The following is a 16,405-nucleotide window of genomic DNA, read 5'->3' as shown; positions in this document are numbered from 1 at the left end:
GATGAAACTGTATGCAATAGAGTGAAATTATGTATAAAAGACCAGAAATCAGAAAAACTAGTTGAACATTCATAGGAGCCAAACAATTCATTTCAAAAGGAACCAAGTGAACAATGAGATCAAGGATAATAAGAGATGGATTTAGCACAAGGGAATTTGTTGATTACTTTCAAAAAGAACAGTTAAAGTCATAAAAGCATTTTTTGCGATCTTCAAGTTACACATGCTTAGTGGAGATTCCTTCATGAGTCAATTGGCCTAGAAGGTTACAGATCTGTTCCTATTCTCAAATTCTATGATATTCCTTCACACTCTTTATAATCTAACAACATTGTTTCACTTGTTCTCTGTACACATCACTTCTCTTTTCCACAGTCTTTTGTATAAACTATGAAGGTGTTGCTCACACTTAGTTGTGCTTATGTACAATATCATGAGGATTAGAAGAGTCGCTGTCTGGTCTCTACCTTTTCATATCCCTAGTTTATTTCTGGGGTGGGGTGGGGGACACAGAATGTAAATTCTTTAAGAAAAGGGACTTTTATGTCTTTTGTCTGCCAATCACAATGCTTGACACATAGTAGGTACTTAATAACATGCAGAAAGGAATGAAATAGTATTTAAGAGCTAGAAAGGATATTAAAAATTATTTCATGTAACCCAGTCATTTGAAAAATAAGAAATCAATAAGCAGCTTATATAGACAAAAACTTTTTTTAAAAAAAGATAAAGTTGTCTAAGGTCCCCCAGTTAGGACTAGAACCAGATAGCCTGACTTTAAACCTCATGGTTTTTCCACTGTATCATATAAGGAGGCAATTTAAAAACCATAGGATAGAGATACTCATTCCAGTTCAAGTCCATGATTCTATATACATTTCATATATTTGAATACTGCTGACTCATCTGTACTTGTATTCTTTTAGTTTACAATTTTATAGGGAATGAAATCCATCTCACTACCACTGGCTCATTATTTTCCTGTCTCTTATCCTGAGACCTCTAAAAAATTGTAGCCTCTAAAAAATTATTTTATTTATTCTGTAGTGATTCAGAAATTAATAGATATTCCTGAAGCATCCTAAGGTTAATAAACATGCATCAAGATTTCAGTGATTCTCACTTTATCTTCATTTTTTTATTTTAATTATATATGTATATGTAATGTATATATGTAAACCATCAACATCACTATTCATTTTAATTCAAAATATAAAATAAAAGCCTAGCCCAAACTCAGACCTTACTTTTATTTGGTACAGTTACCAATGCCAAAGACAGTGCCAGACATAAGGTGTGGTTAAAAACCAACTATTCAGAAAGGAAACACCCTTTTCCTTCATCTGCATCCAGTGGGAAATCAGTGAGGCATATTGACTAAGAATAAAATGCAGACTTGATTTCAAATGGGCCAAGTCTAAAAATTCTGCCTACACCTTTGTGTTGAACAGGAATCTACTTGTATCATCAGCCCTTTAAAGTAAATGGCCAGGCAAGATTTTCAAGTGCATGGTAGTTGGAGAGCCAAAGGATGGCTTCATTATTTAAATACTGTTAAGTGACTTCTTGAAGGTCATTCACCAATATGTGTAAGAGATATGACTTGTAAACCAAGGTTTTACTCTCCATCACAGTAACTTGTCTCTTAGTAGCCTAGTACCTAATATAGCCTTAGCACCATAGTAGCCTGTGGTTTCATATCCCTAGAACCTTCTCAGGTGTTATGTTTAACTTAAAGTCCAATTCTGTTTAAGGTCATAGAATCACTCCAGATTCTTGGGTCCATTAAATCCTCAGGAACATTATAGAACCATACCTATTCTATAGATTGATTCCATCCTCTAAAAATTTACCTGACAATCAATCTAAGACCTCAGAAAGCTGTCCTAGGAAAGGTCCATTTCCTCCTTTTCCCTGGAGGTACCTGAGTCCATTGCATTCCATATGGTGCCTATTGCCTTTTATCATGAGAACTAAGTTATCTGTCAAATCCCAGAAAGCCATGTTTCAGGACAAATTAGTTAAGCTTTAGACATCACCAAATTGAACCCTTTCTGTAACTGAACGGTAATAGCCATAATCAGTTTTCAAATTTGACTAATCCAAGTACTCCATTCTTCCCAGATTCACATTCTAGTGATAGAAAAATGGGTCAAGTTTAATGGAGGACAGTTTGGAGGATCCCAAGAAATAACTCCTACACTGAAGATTATTGACTAAGAACATGAAAATCAAGAAACGGAAATATTTAACACATACTGTATCATATTTATAATTCAGTATTTATACCATGTCTACGGTAAAACTTGAGTAGAAACTAGATGCAAAAGAACACAATTCTAGTTTCCCATATATGTCTTTAAAGAAAATGAAATATACTTCTCTTAGATCTTGAAATGATTAGTTGTTTTCTGTTTTCTAATAGCCAAAGTAAAAGGGGGTTAACCTTCCCTGTGATAGACTCTGCTGGCACTCATCTCTATCTTCCTTCCTCGACTCATATTCTCATTTCCAAAGGGTTTGTTTTTATAAAGAAAGAGAAGTTGATGAAAACAGCTCTGACAGCTGTACTCTGTGGCTTGTTGACTTTGGGGCTTATATCTCCCCCATTCAAGGCTCTTGTTTTGTCTAGGTTGCAGGATTTATAGATCATTTTTTGGCTCTGGTGTCACTTAAGTAATTATGATTTCCAGTGATTTTGTTGTCATCTCTATTTTCCCTTGATGGGAGAAACACTTAAGAAAGATCAGAAAGGAATTGAATTATTGGGAGCCACTTACTCTTGAATGATACTGCCAGTTTTTCCCAAAACAAAAACAACAGTCCTAATAAGTAACATCTGGGACTAAGTAAACAACTGTCACTTTTTCTGGTGCAGAAATGGCAATGCATCGAGGACACGTCTGGTAAACTTCGAATTCACAAATGTAAAGGATCCAGCGATCTGCTCACAGTCCGAAAAAGAACTAGAAGTATCCACTCCCGGGGCTTCAGTAACAAAGACAAAGAGTGTAATTGTGGGGAGACTGATTATCGGACTAGTAGAAACCAGAGAAAAAACCAGAGACAGTTCCTGAGAAACCATGGCACTCAAAGTAAGTGATTTCCTAATGACCACCAGTCTAAAAGAAACAGAATCTTTTTGCACATATCTGTGTATATACATATTTACATATGTGTCAATGATTGGTTTACTTATTCTATCATACAAGCCTAAATGACAGACTAAAATCAGAATTCTCATCATTTTTTTTCCTCTGTAAAGATTTTTCTACTACTATCAAATGAATTCATATGGTTAGAGAAGGAAATGATTCTTGAAATCTTAGAATCATAGCATATAAGAGATTCATAAGGACTTGAATTCATACATGCATACACACACATACATACATCTTTGGATATATGTATATTCAGTTATCCTTAGATCCAAATCTGGAAGAAATTTAGAAATCATCAATTCCAATATGCTCATTTTATAGTCAAAGAAACTTACTTAGTCCCAGAAAAGTTAAGTGATTTGATCAAAGTCACAGTGGTGTAGCAAAAGTGAAATTCAAACACAGGACCTGTGACATTCAAACACAGGGCCTATGACTCTTAAATTCAACGCTTTTTCATTGACCTTTGCTGAATCTTCTCCCCCACCCCTCCAGTTTAAGTGGCCACTGAAAGAAGTAGGAAGTAGCCACTCTGGCATAAGTGAGAAAAATGTTCTATGCCTGGACCACATCTGGAACCTCTCTCTCTTTCCCTAGATGTTTGGGCTTTTATCTACCCCCATTATAATTTCTGTAACTTTGTTGTTGTTGTTGTTGAATCATTTCAGTAGCTTCCCATTCTTTGTGACCCCATTTTGGTGTTTTCTTGGCAAAGACACAGGATTGGTTTGCCATTTTCTTCTCCAGCTCATTTTCCAGATGTGGAAATGAGGCAAACAGTGTTAAGTGACTTGCTCAGAATCACATAGCTAGTAAGTGGCTAGAGATGGATTGGAACTCATGAAGGTGTCTTCCTCTGTCCAAGTCCAGAGCTCTATCAACTTTGCCATCTAACTACCCTTTTCTATAGCTACAAAGAAATAAAATTCCCACATATTGACCTAAAGGGAATACTTCTAAGGCTGCATTTCTTTAACCATAGAGTCAAAGCATTTGCTTTAGCAAGTTGTTCATCAATAGACTCTTTGCCTCCAAGTAGAGCAACAATAAAGGTAGATATTGCAGTGGTTTTGAGAACTGGACAAAGATTTGAACTATACTAGGAACTATCTATAGGACTTTGACAACTCATTTAACCACTTTAAGCCTCATTTTCTAAGGATGTTGGAGTAGGTGACTTCTAAGGTTGTTTAAATTTGTGACCCTATGATCCTGTGATAGAGGAAGTGTATGGTTGCTGATAAAACTGGAACTGAAATCTGGATGTCCTGAGTTCAAATGTGTTTCAGGCTTAGGAGTGGTTTCCTTCAGGCTAGCAACATTACCTGGAAATACCTCAGGTAATTTCCTAGTAATTATGTCCTCAGTCATAGAGAAGTGCCTACCATAGACTGAAAAAAAAAAAAAAAAAGATGGGCTTGGGTGCCTGGGTGGCACAATGGATAAAGCACTAGCCCTGGAGTCAGGAGTACCTGGGTTCAAATCCGGTCTCAGACACTTAATAATTACCTAGCTGTATAGCCTTGGGCAAGCCACTTTAACCCCATTTGCCTTGCAAAAAAAAAAAAAGATGGGCTTTAAAAATCTCAGATCTTTCATAATTACCTAAATTGTAGATATCTATCTAAGCTGTAGGTATAACAGGAAATAGTATGTGAGAAGCTCCATCAATATGAAATACATTTTCTTCAAATGTATCTGATTTGGTCCATTTTTCTCTGTTGTGAAGATAAGCACAAATTAGTGTTATTTATGTTGGTGGATAGGGCTCAAATTAATACAATTCAAGAGGAACACTGTTGAATATTTTAAGGATCACACTGTCCCAGGCCAGCATCCCCATTAATTGTATTAAAACACTGACCTCTCAAGCAGACAGGAGAGCAACACCAGTAAGACCTGAGGAAAGGCCATCCAAGTGCAAATTGGATATATATTATAAATAACTTTCTACTGCCATCTCGTGGCAGAATATAGGAAGTGACTCATTTTTGTGATAATCTTCACTTCCACCCTGGTTTGGAAATTAAATACTGTACAACAGTAATTACTCCACTCTGTCCAGAATTAGAGATTCCTCAGTTCTCCAGGACAATACCAACATCTAGACATTTTCTCTGTTAGTGGATAAGTCAAATTAAATATATCCCACAAAGCTAGCTGACTAAAAGCCCTTGCCCTTTGCCATAGCTTAACTTCCTAGATCAGCTTAGAAATAGAGGTGCTTTGTTAGGGTAATTTATAGTTTATCTAACAGGGTCTTAACTAATACTATATTGCATTTCAGGTCACGTTCATTTTAAGGACTGATCCACATGTTAGCAAAATTTAGACTAGTTTATTTTGAATGAGGCCTGATTTTTCAACATAGTATTTGCTTAAGATGTCTAAATTCTATGGAATAGAATGGAATGGTATAGTTGTCCCATTTTCCCATTGATGAAGTTCTCCACTGACCCTATTAATTCAAGTTTAGGGTTTGATAGATCTCCCCTCAAAGGGACATTGACAGTTAAACATTTTGATCAGTGACCATTGTATACCCCCTTATATCTATGCTTACCGGCTATAGAGATTTAGAAAAAAAAAAATTCCATCTTAGTGTTCTTCATAGAATCTACATGCTTCTCAGGCAATTAACAAGCATTTCTTCTCTTAAGTAATATTTTACTTTTCCCCAATTACATGGCCAACGTTCATTAATTTATTTTAAAAGTTTGAGTTTCAAATTCTATCCCTTCTTCCCTCTCCTCCCACCTCCCTGAGACACTAAGAAATTTGATATAGGTTATACATGTGCAATCATGTGAAACATTTATATATTAATAATTTAGGAAGGAAGGAAGGGAGATACAAAGACAGAGAGACAGACAGAGAGAGAGAGAGAGAGAGAGAGAGAGAGAGAGAGAGAGAGAGAGAGAGAGAGAATGTTGACACATTGTATTTAGACAAAACATCAGTTCTTCTCTGGAAGGGAAAAACATTTTTCATCATAAATCCTTTGGGATTGTCTTGGATTCTATTACTGAGAATAACTAAGTAATTTACATTTCTACATCATACAATATGTCTGTGACTATGAACAGTGGTTCAACTGCTCAATTTACTTTGTATCAGTTAATCTAAGTCTTTCTTGGTTTTTCTGAAATCATCCTGCCTGTCATTTCTTATAGCACAAATTACTCCATTACAATCATATACCACAACTTGTTTAGCCATTCCCCAAATGGTTGGCATCCAATTCAATTTCCAATTCCACAAAAAAAGAGCTGCTATAAATAATTTTGTACAAATAGTTTCTTTTCCTTTTTTTATCTCTTTGGGATACAAACCTCACTGTGGTATTTCTGGATCAAAATGTATATATGGTTTTATAGCCCTTTGGGCACAGTTCCAAATTGCTTTCTTAGAATGGTTGGATCAGTTCACAAACCAGCAAAGCACTAGGGTCCCAATTTTCTAACACTTATCATTTTTTCCTTTTTTGTAATGTTATCCAATCTGATAAGCATGAGGTGGTACCCCAGAGTTAGTTGATAAGCAAAGAATATTAGGCATTTATTGTGTACCAAGCACTTTCATAAGCAATATGGATGCAAAGAAAGATAAAAGCATTATCCATACTATCAAGGAAACAATACACAAGCAACTATATGCAAACAAGACAATATGTAGTGTAAATGGAAGATGATCCCTGAGGGGAGGTACTAGCAGTAAGGTAAAGAGAGGAGACATGAGATCTGCGCTAATTCTTGAAGAAAGCTAGGTGAGGAGGGAGAACATTCCAGTTGTGAAGGATTATTAATTCAAAGACTTGGAGTTGGGAGATGAGATGGAGTATATGATGATCAGAAAGAAAGCAAGTAGATCAGTGTTTCTGGATCATGGAGTACATTGTATGGATAAAGAATAGAAAGTCTAGAAAGAAGTTTTTTAAAAGAGAGAAATTTTACATTTGATTCTGAAATAAAATGATACCACAGGAATTTATTGAGTAGTAGAATGACATGATTAGACTTATGCTTTAAGAAAATTACTTTGGCAACTGAATTGAAGCTAGATTGGACAAGAGGCAGAGAAACCAACTACAAGTCTATTGAAGTAGTCCAAGAATATGAATCTCACAGGGTTGTGGCTGTGTTTCACATAACTAATATTATGTACTATGGCAAATGCAAATAATAATAATAATAATATTAGCAACAATAATAGCAGTAAATAATATTCATGGTACAGGGGCAATGATTTGTCCAAACCTATGATTCCATTAGGATTGCCTCTATTAATGCAAATCAATAACTCCTCTATGATCTAAAATCTTTTAGAATCGCCTAAGAGATTAAGTGGTTTGTCTCTGCTCATAAGCTAGATTATGTCAGGGACTTTTAACTTGGTTCTTCATGATTTCAAGGAAAGTTCCCTTTCCAGTATACTATATTGTCTCTCAAAAAATGTAAATGATTGAGTTCTCATAATTTTCCCCCACGCTAGCATCATTATCCTTCAGCTAACTGCAAGATAGTGATATAAGTTTGTTTGGTAGATATCTTAAAAAGTCAACATTTTCTTCATGGAGTAATTTTCTATCATTTATGCAAAGAAGTGATTTCTAAAACATTGAATTTTCCCATTTATGCATACACATATACATGTTTGTAAGTGTATCTACATTTCTATCAACTGGACAAATAGTATAGTCCTGCCCTGTTGGACTGATTTAACTGTTGCATGTGGAAACTAATTTCAGTTAACTTAAACATTCAAATTGGCAGAGGAATCTATATGGAGTGTGAGTATGCTCCATATTCAAAGGGACCTGTCATACCAAATTACCACTTCAATCCTTCCATTTTCTTAAGCTATACAATTAAATATGTGAATCAGTGTTAACTTGCTTTCCCCTCCTTGCAGCATACAAGCCAAGGTTTGTCCACACTCGCCAAACCCGCTCCCTCTCTGTGGAATTTGAAGGAGAAATATATGATATAAACTTAGAAGAAGAAGAACTGCAACTGTTACACCCAAGAAGCATTTCAAAACGCCATGACCAAGGTCTTAAGTCTCCAGCTGCTGCTGCTGCTGCTGTCGGTGATAGTGAATTAATGCTGGCTGATGGCCCCAACGCAGTGGGACAATCAGATACTGTCCGAGTGACACATAAGTATGGATGCTTAGATATTCATAGGAATTGATTTTCACATTAACCTATTGTCTATTATTATTATTACTATTATTATTATTATTATTATTATTATTATTATTACCTTCTCCAGACCATTACAATAAAGAAATGCAGCTCAGCTTTAGTGAAAGAAAAACTGATTGCAGTTAGCAACCAATGGCTAAATAAGCAGTGGGGATCCAAGGAACAGAAGTTTTCAAGGTCTGATTCTGATTTGGTTTCATATTCAGGCTTATTCTACTGGGAATCCAAGAAGCCATAATAATATTGCTATATCTTAACATAACAGGCATGGAGCATATGCCCTTGAGCTGCTTATCATCACAGTGGGTATTGTGCAGAGAGAACACAGATGGGGATAATTATTAGCACTACTAAACCAACATTTTTTCCTGGGTACATGATTGCTATTTTTCAGAGTCAGTTGAATTACTCCTGCTGCAATGATAGCTGGGTCATAAATAAAAAGTGGGGTCTCCTGGATAGGTTTCCAGGGAAATAGAGTAGATAAGGGAATGGAATTAGAGAGGAGAAATACTTGAGCACCCAACTAGTCCAGCATGTCTTACTTTTTGAAGGCTGGACCTATGGGAAAGAACTGACTTTTGAATGGTTTCATCCAAGTGCTAATGTTCTTAGTTTGTTGTTCCAATCTGTTTCTCATACCTATATATCCCCACATATACTTAAATATAGTCATCTTTACCTACATCTAGCCATTTTCTCTTAAAAAAACAGGACCTCTGCAGGAATGTTTTATCATTTCTTTTTCCTTATCTTATTCCTTTATGTTATATGACAGAACACTGCTTAGCTATAAAATCTTAATTATTGCATCATATATAATCTTTATAGAACTAAAAAACAGTCATGCTTTTTAATCATGTCATTCTTCCCACGTTCCTTATTGATCAGCCTACTTTCCATGTCTCCCTGGATCTCTTTCTATGTGGCATTAAAACAGGCAAAAATGAATGGGTTGGTTAAAACATGATCTTAACAGAAAAGAATTAGCATAGATAGGGTCCTTTTCAGTAAATGATTCTTTATTACAAGTGTTTTCTTGTGCATCACCTTGAAATCTCTTATTAATATTAATACTCTATCAATGCCACCCCAGCCCAATCACTTTCTAAGCCAAAATTTCATTTTGTTGCTTTTGTGAATTTGAGGAATAGTGTTAAGTCTGTCTGGTGTCTACTGTTCCCTTGGCAGTGATTCCTACTGACCCCATTCTGAGCATCCACAAATTTATAATCAGGAGGCATTACATTCATATCTATTGATCAGCTTGTATTCATTGATTTTTTTGCTTATACATAAATTAATTAGTTGAGGAGAAAAATTAAAATTCTTTTCACCCTTAATATTTGGTCTTTTCTATAGGTGCTTTATTCTTCCAAATGACACAATCCATTGTGAGAGAGAACTATATCAATCAGCCAGAGCTTGGAAAGACCACAAGGCCTACATCGATAAGGAGGTTAGTTGTGATTTAAATGTCTATTCCAAATTCAACTGGATGACTGGGAAGCTATTTTAATTGTTCACTTGAAGGGTGTAATACCTAATATATATTATAATTGCATATAAAACACTACATATAATAGTAACAACTCTCTCCTCCCATCAACAATAATGCGTGTCCTTCATTCTTGAAGAAGACCATGGCATCAAGAAGGTGATGCCATGATAAGCACATAAACTGAATTTGAGTGAGGGGCTGCTGTGCTAAATCACCAGCCTCACTTTCTCCTCCAGAGCCATCAGGATCCAGTGGTCAGATATAGATCAGTACAACCAGTGATGACTCTGGATGCTAGACAATCAGGATAAAGTGACTTGCCCAAGGTCACACAGCTAGTGAGTACCAAGTGTTTGAGGCTGGATTCAAACTCCCATCCTCCTGGCTCTAAGGCCAGTGCTCTACCTACTGCATCATCTAGCTGTTAGCTCAGCATTACAAACATTAATATCAGCATCTAATATAGGATCTTACATGTGGTAACCACTTAATAATAACTAGTATTTATATGGGACAGTAATGTTTGCAAAGCACTTTACACATTGTCCCATTTGATATTCCCATCAAACCTGTGAGATAGGCATTACTACTACTACTACTACTACTACTACTACTACCACTACCACTACTACCACTACTACTATTACTACTACTACTGCTGCTGCTGCTACTACTACTACTACCACTACTACCACTACCACTACTACCACTACTACTATTACTACTACTACTACTACTACTGCTGCTGCTGCTGCTGCTACTACTACTACTACCACCACCACCACTTTACAGAGAAAGACAGAGAGGCCACAAGAGATTAAGTGACTGGTTTGAGGTCATACAACAAGCAAGGTTCAGAAAAGATAAAATAATTTGATCAAGATTAAACCACAAAGAAGTATATGCAGAGTCCCATTCTAAAGTCAAGTCCTCCTGCTTAAAATTTACTGATCTTTCAGCCATAACATAACCCCTTTTAGAAAATAAATGAAAAAGGATTTGATGACTTTTTTATGATACCATGCATTTGTTAGAAAAAAAATATTCATTAAATGTGAATGCTGTTCCATCTTTTGTAGAATGTAAAGAGTACTATGACCTTTTCCCAGCAGAGTCCCAAATGTATTAAGTGACTTAACATATACTTATGGTGATAGAAAAAATAAAACTGAAGGGAAAAAAGCATTTGCTCAAAAGATAAAAATAATGAATCCCAAATGTATTCCCCAGATTGAAGCTCTCCAGGATAAAATTAAGAATTTAAGAGAAGTGAGAGGACACCTAAAGAGAAGAAAGCCTGATGAATGTGATTGTAACAAGCAGAGGTAATGGCTTCTTTGCTGCAGCCTGCTGGTAACGTCTGTCCTGGAAACTCATTAGCTATTGGTACTGACTGAGGTTATTATAATGGGTTATATCTCTCTATTACTGAGCTTATTGTGTTTAATGTACTATTGCACATAGTAATGACGGAGACTATTTAAATAAAATTAAATACACTATAAATCTAAGCAGTAGGTGTGAGGCACAGTCCCCTTGAATGGAAGCATTTGCTAGTAGTAGCCATGTTATCTTTCTATTTTTTGCTTTGTTTACAGAAAATGAATTAAATGTAATCAAATGGAAATGTATGAAAACTCACTTTTTAATCCTGTTGCCTGTAGCTATTATAATAGAGAAAAAGGTGTGAAAGCCCAAGAGAAATTGAAGAGCCACCTTCACCCATTCAAGTAAGTGACTCCCATTGGATATAATTGATGTCAGGGGGAAAAAACTGTAGCAAGCAAACAGTATGCAAAGTGGGAAGTTCCCATATCTTAATAGTACCATTAGCAAAGAAAGCAAATGTTTACTATGTGCCCTTCACTGAGATAGGACTGCTCCCATAAAGTGAAAGTCAGTCAGTTCAAGACATCCCCTCAAAATATCATGAGAATACATTCAAGATCACTCATCTGAGACATATTATCAGAATACAATTCAATTTCCTATACCCTGGAGCCCCTAGCTAATATATGTGATGTACATAGCCTGCTCTCCTCATTATTTTGCCCTGTGGGAAAAAAGACAAGGGAGGAGTTGTAGCCCCCCTCAGTTAATTCCAAGATGTCCAGCTATACCAACAAAACTGAAAGTAGAAAAATGGAGGAAAAAAAGATGGAAGAGGAAGGAACCTGTGAGAGAAAGGAGAGGAACAGGGAGAGAAGGAAGAGAAAAGGAGAGAGATAGAAGGGAGGAAGGAGGACAGCTAAGGGATATTTGAAACTTGCTGCAAAGAAGATTGAGACTGAATGGAAATTTCTAATTCAAGAGAATTTAAAAAATGACTTCCCTGTTTGCTCTACTGAGTTAAATAAACAAAAATATGGAGAGAGTATGGTATATAGAGTATAAAGCATCAGTTTTGAAATCAGGAAGACTTGGGTTCACATCCTACCCGCCTCAGTCAGATATAAGCTATTTGACTATGTCACAAAGGTTACAACTTCTTCATGTGTCCAGACCATTCTTTATGATTCTAATACATTACTTATCTGCATCAGTGGAGAGATTTTTCAGACCAGGAGATCTCTGTGTTAATGAAATCAAAGATCCGGGCCAATATAAAATAAAAACCCTAGAAAAAAATAACATTTCACAAATGATTGTACAACCCATGAAACTCTAAGGTTTGCTGTTTAAAAAGTTTTATTTTTATAGTTATTGAAACTTATTTGGATAATCTTGAGGAAAAAATAATTTTCTAAGCAAATGTGTCTAACACTTTTTTTTTTAAATTAGAGAAAGTACTTTTAAATCATTCAAAAATCCCATCTCTTTGAATAGAGAGGCTGCTCAAGAAGTGGACAGTAAATTGCAACTTTTTAAAGAAAATCGGAGAAGGAAGAAGGAGAGGAAAGAGAAGAAGAGACAAAAGAAAGGAGATGAGTGCAGTCTTCCTGGACTTACCTGCTTCACCCATGACAATAACCACTGGCAAACAGCACCATTTTGGAACTGTAAGAATTTCTCCTCTTCATGAATTTCACTTGATAAAAGAATCTGCAGATTCAAAAAAAGGATACATTTTATTATTTTTTGAAAGGCAGCTTAAATGGTTTTATTTTTTTCTCAAGTAGTTCATGTTTTATGTGGCAAGGCTAATTTTCTCCCAGATTCCTATCTTAGAATAGTACATATTCTTTCCCCACAAATGTTTCCATTTAGTTGAAATTACAAACCCAAAATAAAATAGAAAACATTTGATGCAGATGAGGTATAATGCAAAATGTGCACTTTTTAAATGAATGCTTTTATTTTTCATTGGCTTGCATGCAAATTATTTACCATGCAAGGAAAAATTTCCTAACACTTAGAATTACTGACAAATCATACATTCCTAATTACTAGGGGTCATCAGGCAGTAACTCGATGGCTACTTATAAGGGATATAGTAGAGAGAGTTTCTGTTGTGGTGCCAGTTGTATTCAATACCCTGTGAGGTACCTTCTAACACTGAGTTCAATGACTATAATTATATAAATACATTTTTATCTATAATGATTTTGTAGAAACTAAGGAATCATAAGCATACTAATAAACAGGGAATATAACAAATAGAGATTTTAACCACTAGAAAGGAATTAGCCTTCTTCAAAGCAAATTTCCCAAAAACTAACTCTCTGGATTTTTTAGCTAATTATCCTTTTTTCCATTATGTACTTACATAGCTACACATCAGAGGAGGAGAGAATGTTATATTCCCTCCTTAGGCTTATTACTGATGCTGTCCCTGTACTGCCTTGGTGGTATACCAATAGTACATGTACTTGTTCTGTAATTGTTTGAAATATTTTATAATTGTATTTCTATATAATTGATTTCCTTTGCAATTCTATGTATTTCATTCCCTGCATTTAAAGACATTCTGAGAAGAATCCATGGTCTTTACCAAACTGATAAAGTAGATGTGCCATGATATGCAGAAAAAGGTTAAGAATTCTAAATATAAGAAGTTTTCTATTTGCATACCTTAAACATGTGTAACCAATTACCGCTGTAATGCAACACATACCACACTTTCATGTAGTAGTCAGTTCTTTCCTAGGTGGTACTAGATCCACATTCATTGACACCAAAATAAAAAATGATTAGGAGAGCTCAATGCTCCAACTCAGAAATTCCAGTTGTTCTATATAAATCAATCAATGAGAAATTATGAAATGCTTACCATATGCCAAGCACTGTGATACATGTTAGGGATATAGATATAAAATCTAGTCCCTGCCCTCGATAAATAAACACATAAAGAGAGACTACACATAAAGTATTTAGGGAAGGATGTTTTGGTCTTAGAAGTCATAAGCATAGTAAATCATCATGAGGATTTTTTTTAAAAGAACTTTATTTGGAAGCAGCTAGGTGGCACAGTGGATAGAGCACCAACCCTGGAATCAGGAGGACTTGAATTCAAATTTGACCTCAGAGACTTAATAATTACCTAGCTGTGTGACCTTGGGCAAGTCACTTTAACCCTATTGCTTTGCCAAAAAAAACCACCTTTTTTTCCTACATATAAAAATAATTTTAACATTCATTTTTTTACATTTTGAGTTCCAAATTTTCTTCCTCTTTCCCTCCCCCCTGTAAAAAAAGTAAGGATTTTAAATTAGTAATATATAGGCAATCATAACATGAGGATTCTTGAACCATCTGCATAGACATATTTTCCCTACCCACCGATCAGGAGAGATCAACTCCAGTTCCAAATTACAAAGATGAATGGCAGCAATCAGAGGAGCAGGGCAAAAGGCCAGGTTGGGAAAAGAATCAGACAATTTACTTTTGGGAAAGGTCCATATCTTATCCTGATTAGTATCTCTAGCACCATACCTTCTATGGAGTTAGGTATATGATTTATGCTTGTGAACAGTTAAAACTAGAGAAACATGGGAGGTCCCTTTCAATCTTTATTTATTGCCCTAATGAAAAGATTTTTAAATTGCAATTTCTGTAGCATGTAGGCTCCATCACCCTAGGTTGGTGCATAGGTAACATTTCAGCTCACCATTTTTATTGAATCTTCCACTGGTTTGGGGGCTATTTTTCCCCATTCTTTTTGCACCAAATATTCTTCCTTAAACACTCTGGCACACAAGGAAAAATATTTCTTAAAACTACCAAGATAGTCCATGAGTTGGGGACAGCTAGGTGGCACAGTGGATAGAGCACCAGCCCTGGAGTCAGGAGGACCTGAGTTCAAATTCGACTTCAGACACTTAATAATTACCTAGCCATGTGGCCTTGGGCAAGTCATGTTAACCCCACTGCTTTGTAAAACAAAAAAACAAAAGATAATCCATGAACATGGAAGGGAAGAGTAGCAATCTTTATTGCTACTACTCTGTGCTGGGTTTTTGGTTTTTTTTTTTTTACAAATACTATATCTTTAGATCATCACAACTACTAGGTAGATGCTCTTATTACCACCATTTTACAGTTGAGGAAACTGAGGCAAACAGCAACCAAATTACTTGCCCAGGCTCACCCACCGAATAAAGTTCCTCACAGAATATGCTGTATCCCACTGGAAGAATGTCAGCTCCTTGAGGGCAAGTTCTATTTGTATCTCTAGCACCTAGCATAAGGCTTGGGACATAACAGATATTTCTTAAATTTTTTTTAAGTGAAGAATTCAAATGCCTTTAATCTCTACATTTGTCTACTAAGAAAGAAAAAACTATACTACCAGCCTTATAAAAAAGAAAATAAGTAACATGGACTTAAACCTGAGAAAATATCAGCTTAAAGGTAACACCAGGTCAGAGTTCAATCTAAGCTTAATTCACTTTTTTTCCTGTCCAACAGTGGGATCTTTCTGTGCCTGCACAAGCTCTAACAACAATACCTACTGGTGTTTGCGAACAGTCAATGAGACTCACAACTTTCTTTTCTGTGAGTTTGCTACTGGCTTCTTGGAATATTTTGATATGAATACAGATCCCTACCAGGTAAACAAAGTTCTTTCCTTTTTCTGAAGACGATAAGAACTTGAATGTTAATGAGAGAATTTGAATCAATTTGCTTGACCTGACCCCTCCTCTTCTTAAACCACAGCTTACAAATACAGTCCACACAGTAGAAAGAGGCATCTTGAATCAGTTGCATGTACAGCTGATGGAACTGAGAAGCTGTCAGGGTTTTAAACAGTGCAATCCAAGACCTAAGGGACTTGAAGCAGGTAAGGAAAAAGACATATATGCATATGTATGGAGAAACCTAAGGGGTCTATGGGATTTCATTGGTTTGAGGAATTCCTGGATTCCTAGAAGTTCCCTCTACCAATGTTGAGCACTGCAGCCTCTGCAACTTCTTAGAGAAATGCCAAGAGGTAACAAATGTGGGGCTTGTTCTCCCCAGTGCTGTCCAAAGCAAATTAAAATGTTATTGGGAAATATTAAACAAAATAAACAAAAATAAAATAAACATATATAATACTAAATTTCTAAACCAAGTCAATATATAGCCAGCAGACACCCTTCTGTATGCAGAAGATTA

General features: G+C 35.7%; 1 protein-coding gene across 6 annotated transcripts in view; it reads left to right on the top strand.

Moving 5' to 3' along the window:
• The window catches only part of SULF1 (sulfatase 1), a 207,148-nt gene that overhangs the window by 177,185 nt on the left and 13,558 nt on the right, over positions 1–16,405 (top strand). For all 6 annotated transcript variants that reach the window (XM_074202304.1, XM_074202298.1, XM_074202300.1 and 3 more), the window contains 8 exons: positions 2,879–3,095; positions 8,073–8,322; positions 9,730–9,826; positions 11,099–11,193; positions 11,533–11,598; positions 12,695–12,867; positions 15,716–15,858; positions 15,965–16,088. In XM_074202304.1, coding sequence (XP_074058405.1) covers positions 2,879–3,095; positions 8,073–8,322; positions 9,730–9,826; positions 11,099–11,193; positions 11,533–11,598; positions 12,695–12,867; positions 15,716–15,858; positions 15,965–16,088 — 1,165 coding nt within the window. The remainder of the gene's footprint in view (positions 1–2,878; positions 3,096–8,072; positions 8,323–9,729; positions 9,827–11,098; positions 11,194–11,532; positions 11,599–12,694; positions 12,868–15,715; positions 15,859–15,964; positions 16,089–16,405) is intronic.

The sequence above is a fragment of the Macrotis lagotis genome, chromosome X (assembly GCF_037893015.1).
Source record: "Macrotis lagotis isolate mMagLag1 chromosome X, bilby.v1.9.chrom.fasta, whole genome shotgun sequence".
NCBI classification, from domain to species: domain Eukaryota; kingdom Metazoa; phylum Chordata; class Mammalia; order Peramelemorphia; family Peramelidae; genus Macrotis; species Macrotis lagotis.
Note: the sequence above shows the minus strand (reverse complement) of the source record. Positions and strands in the feature narration are given on the sequence as shown.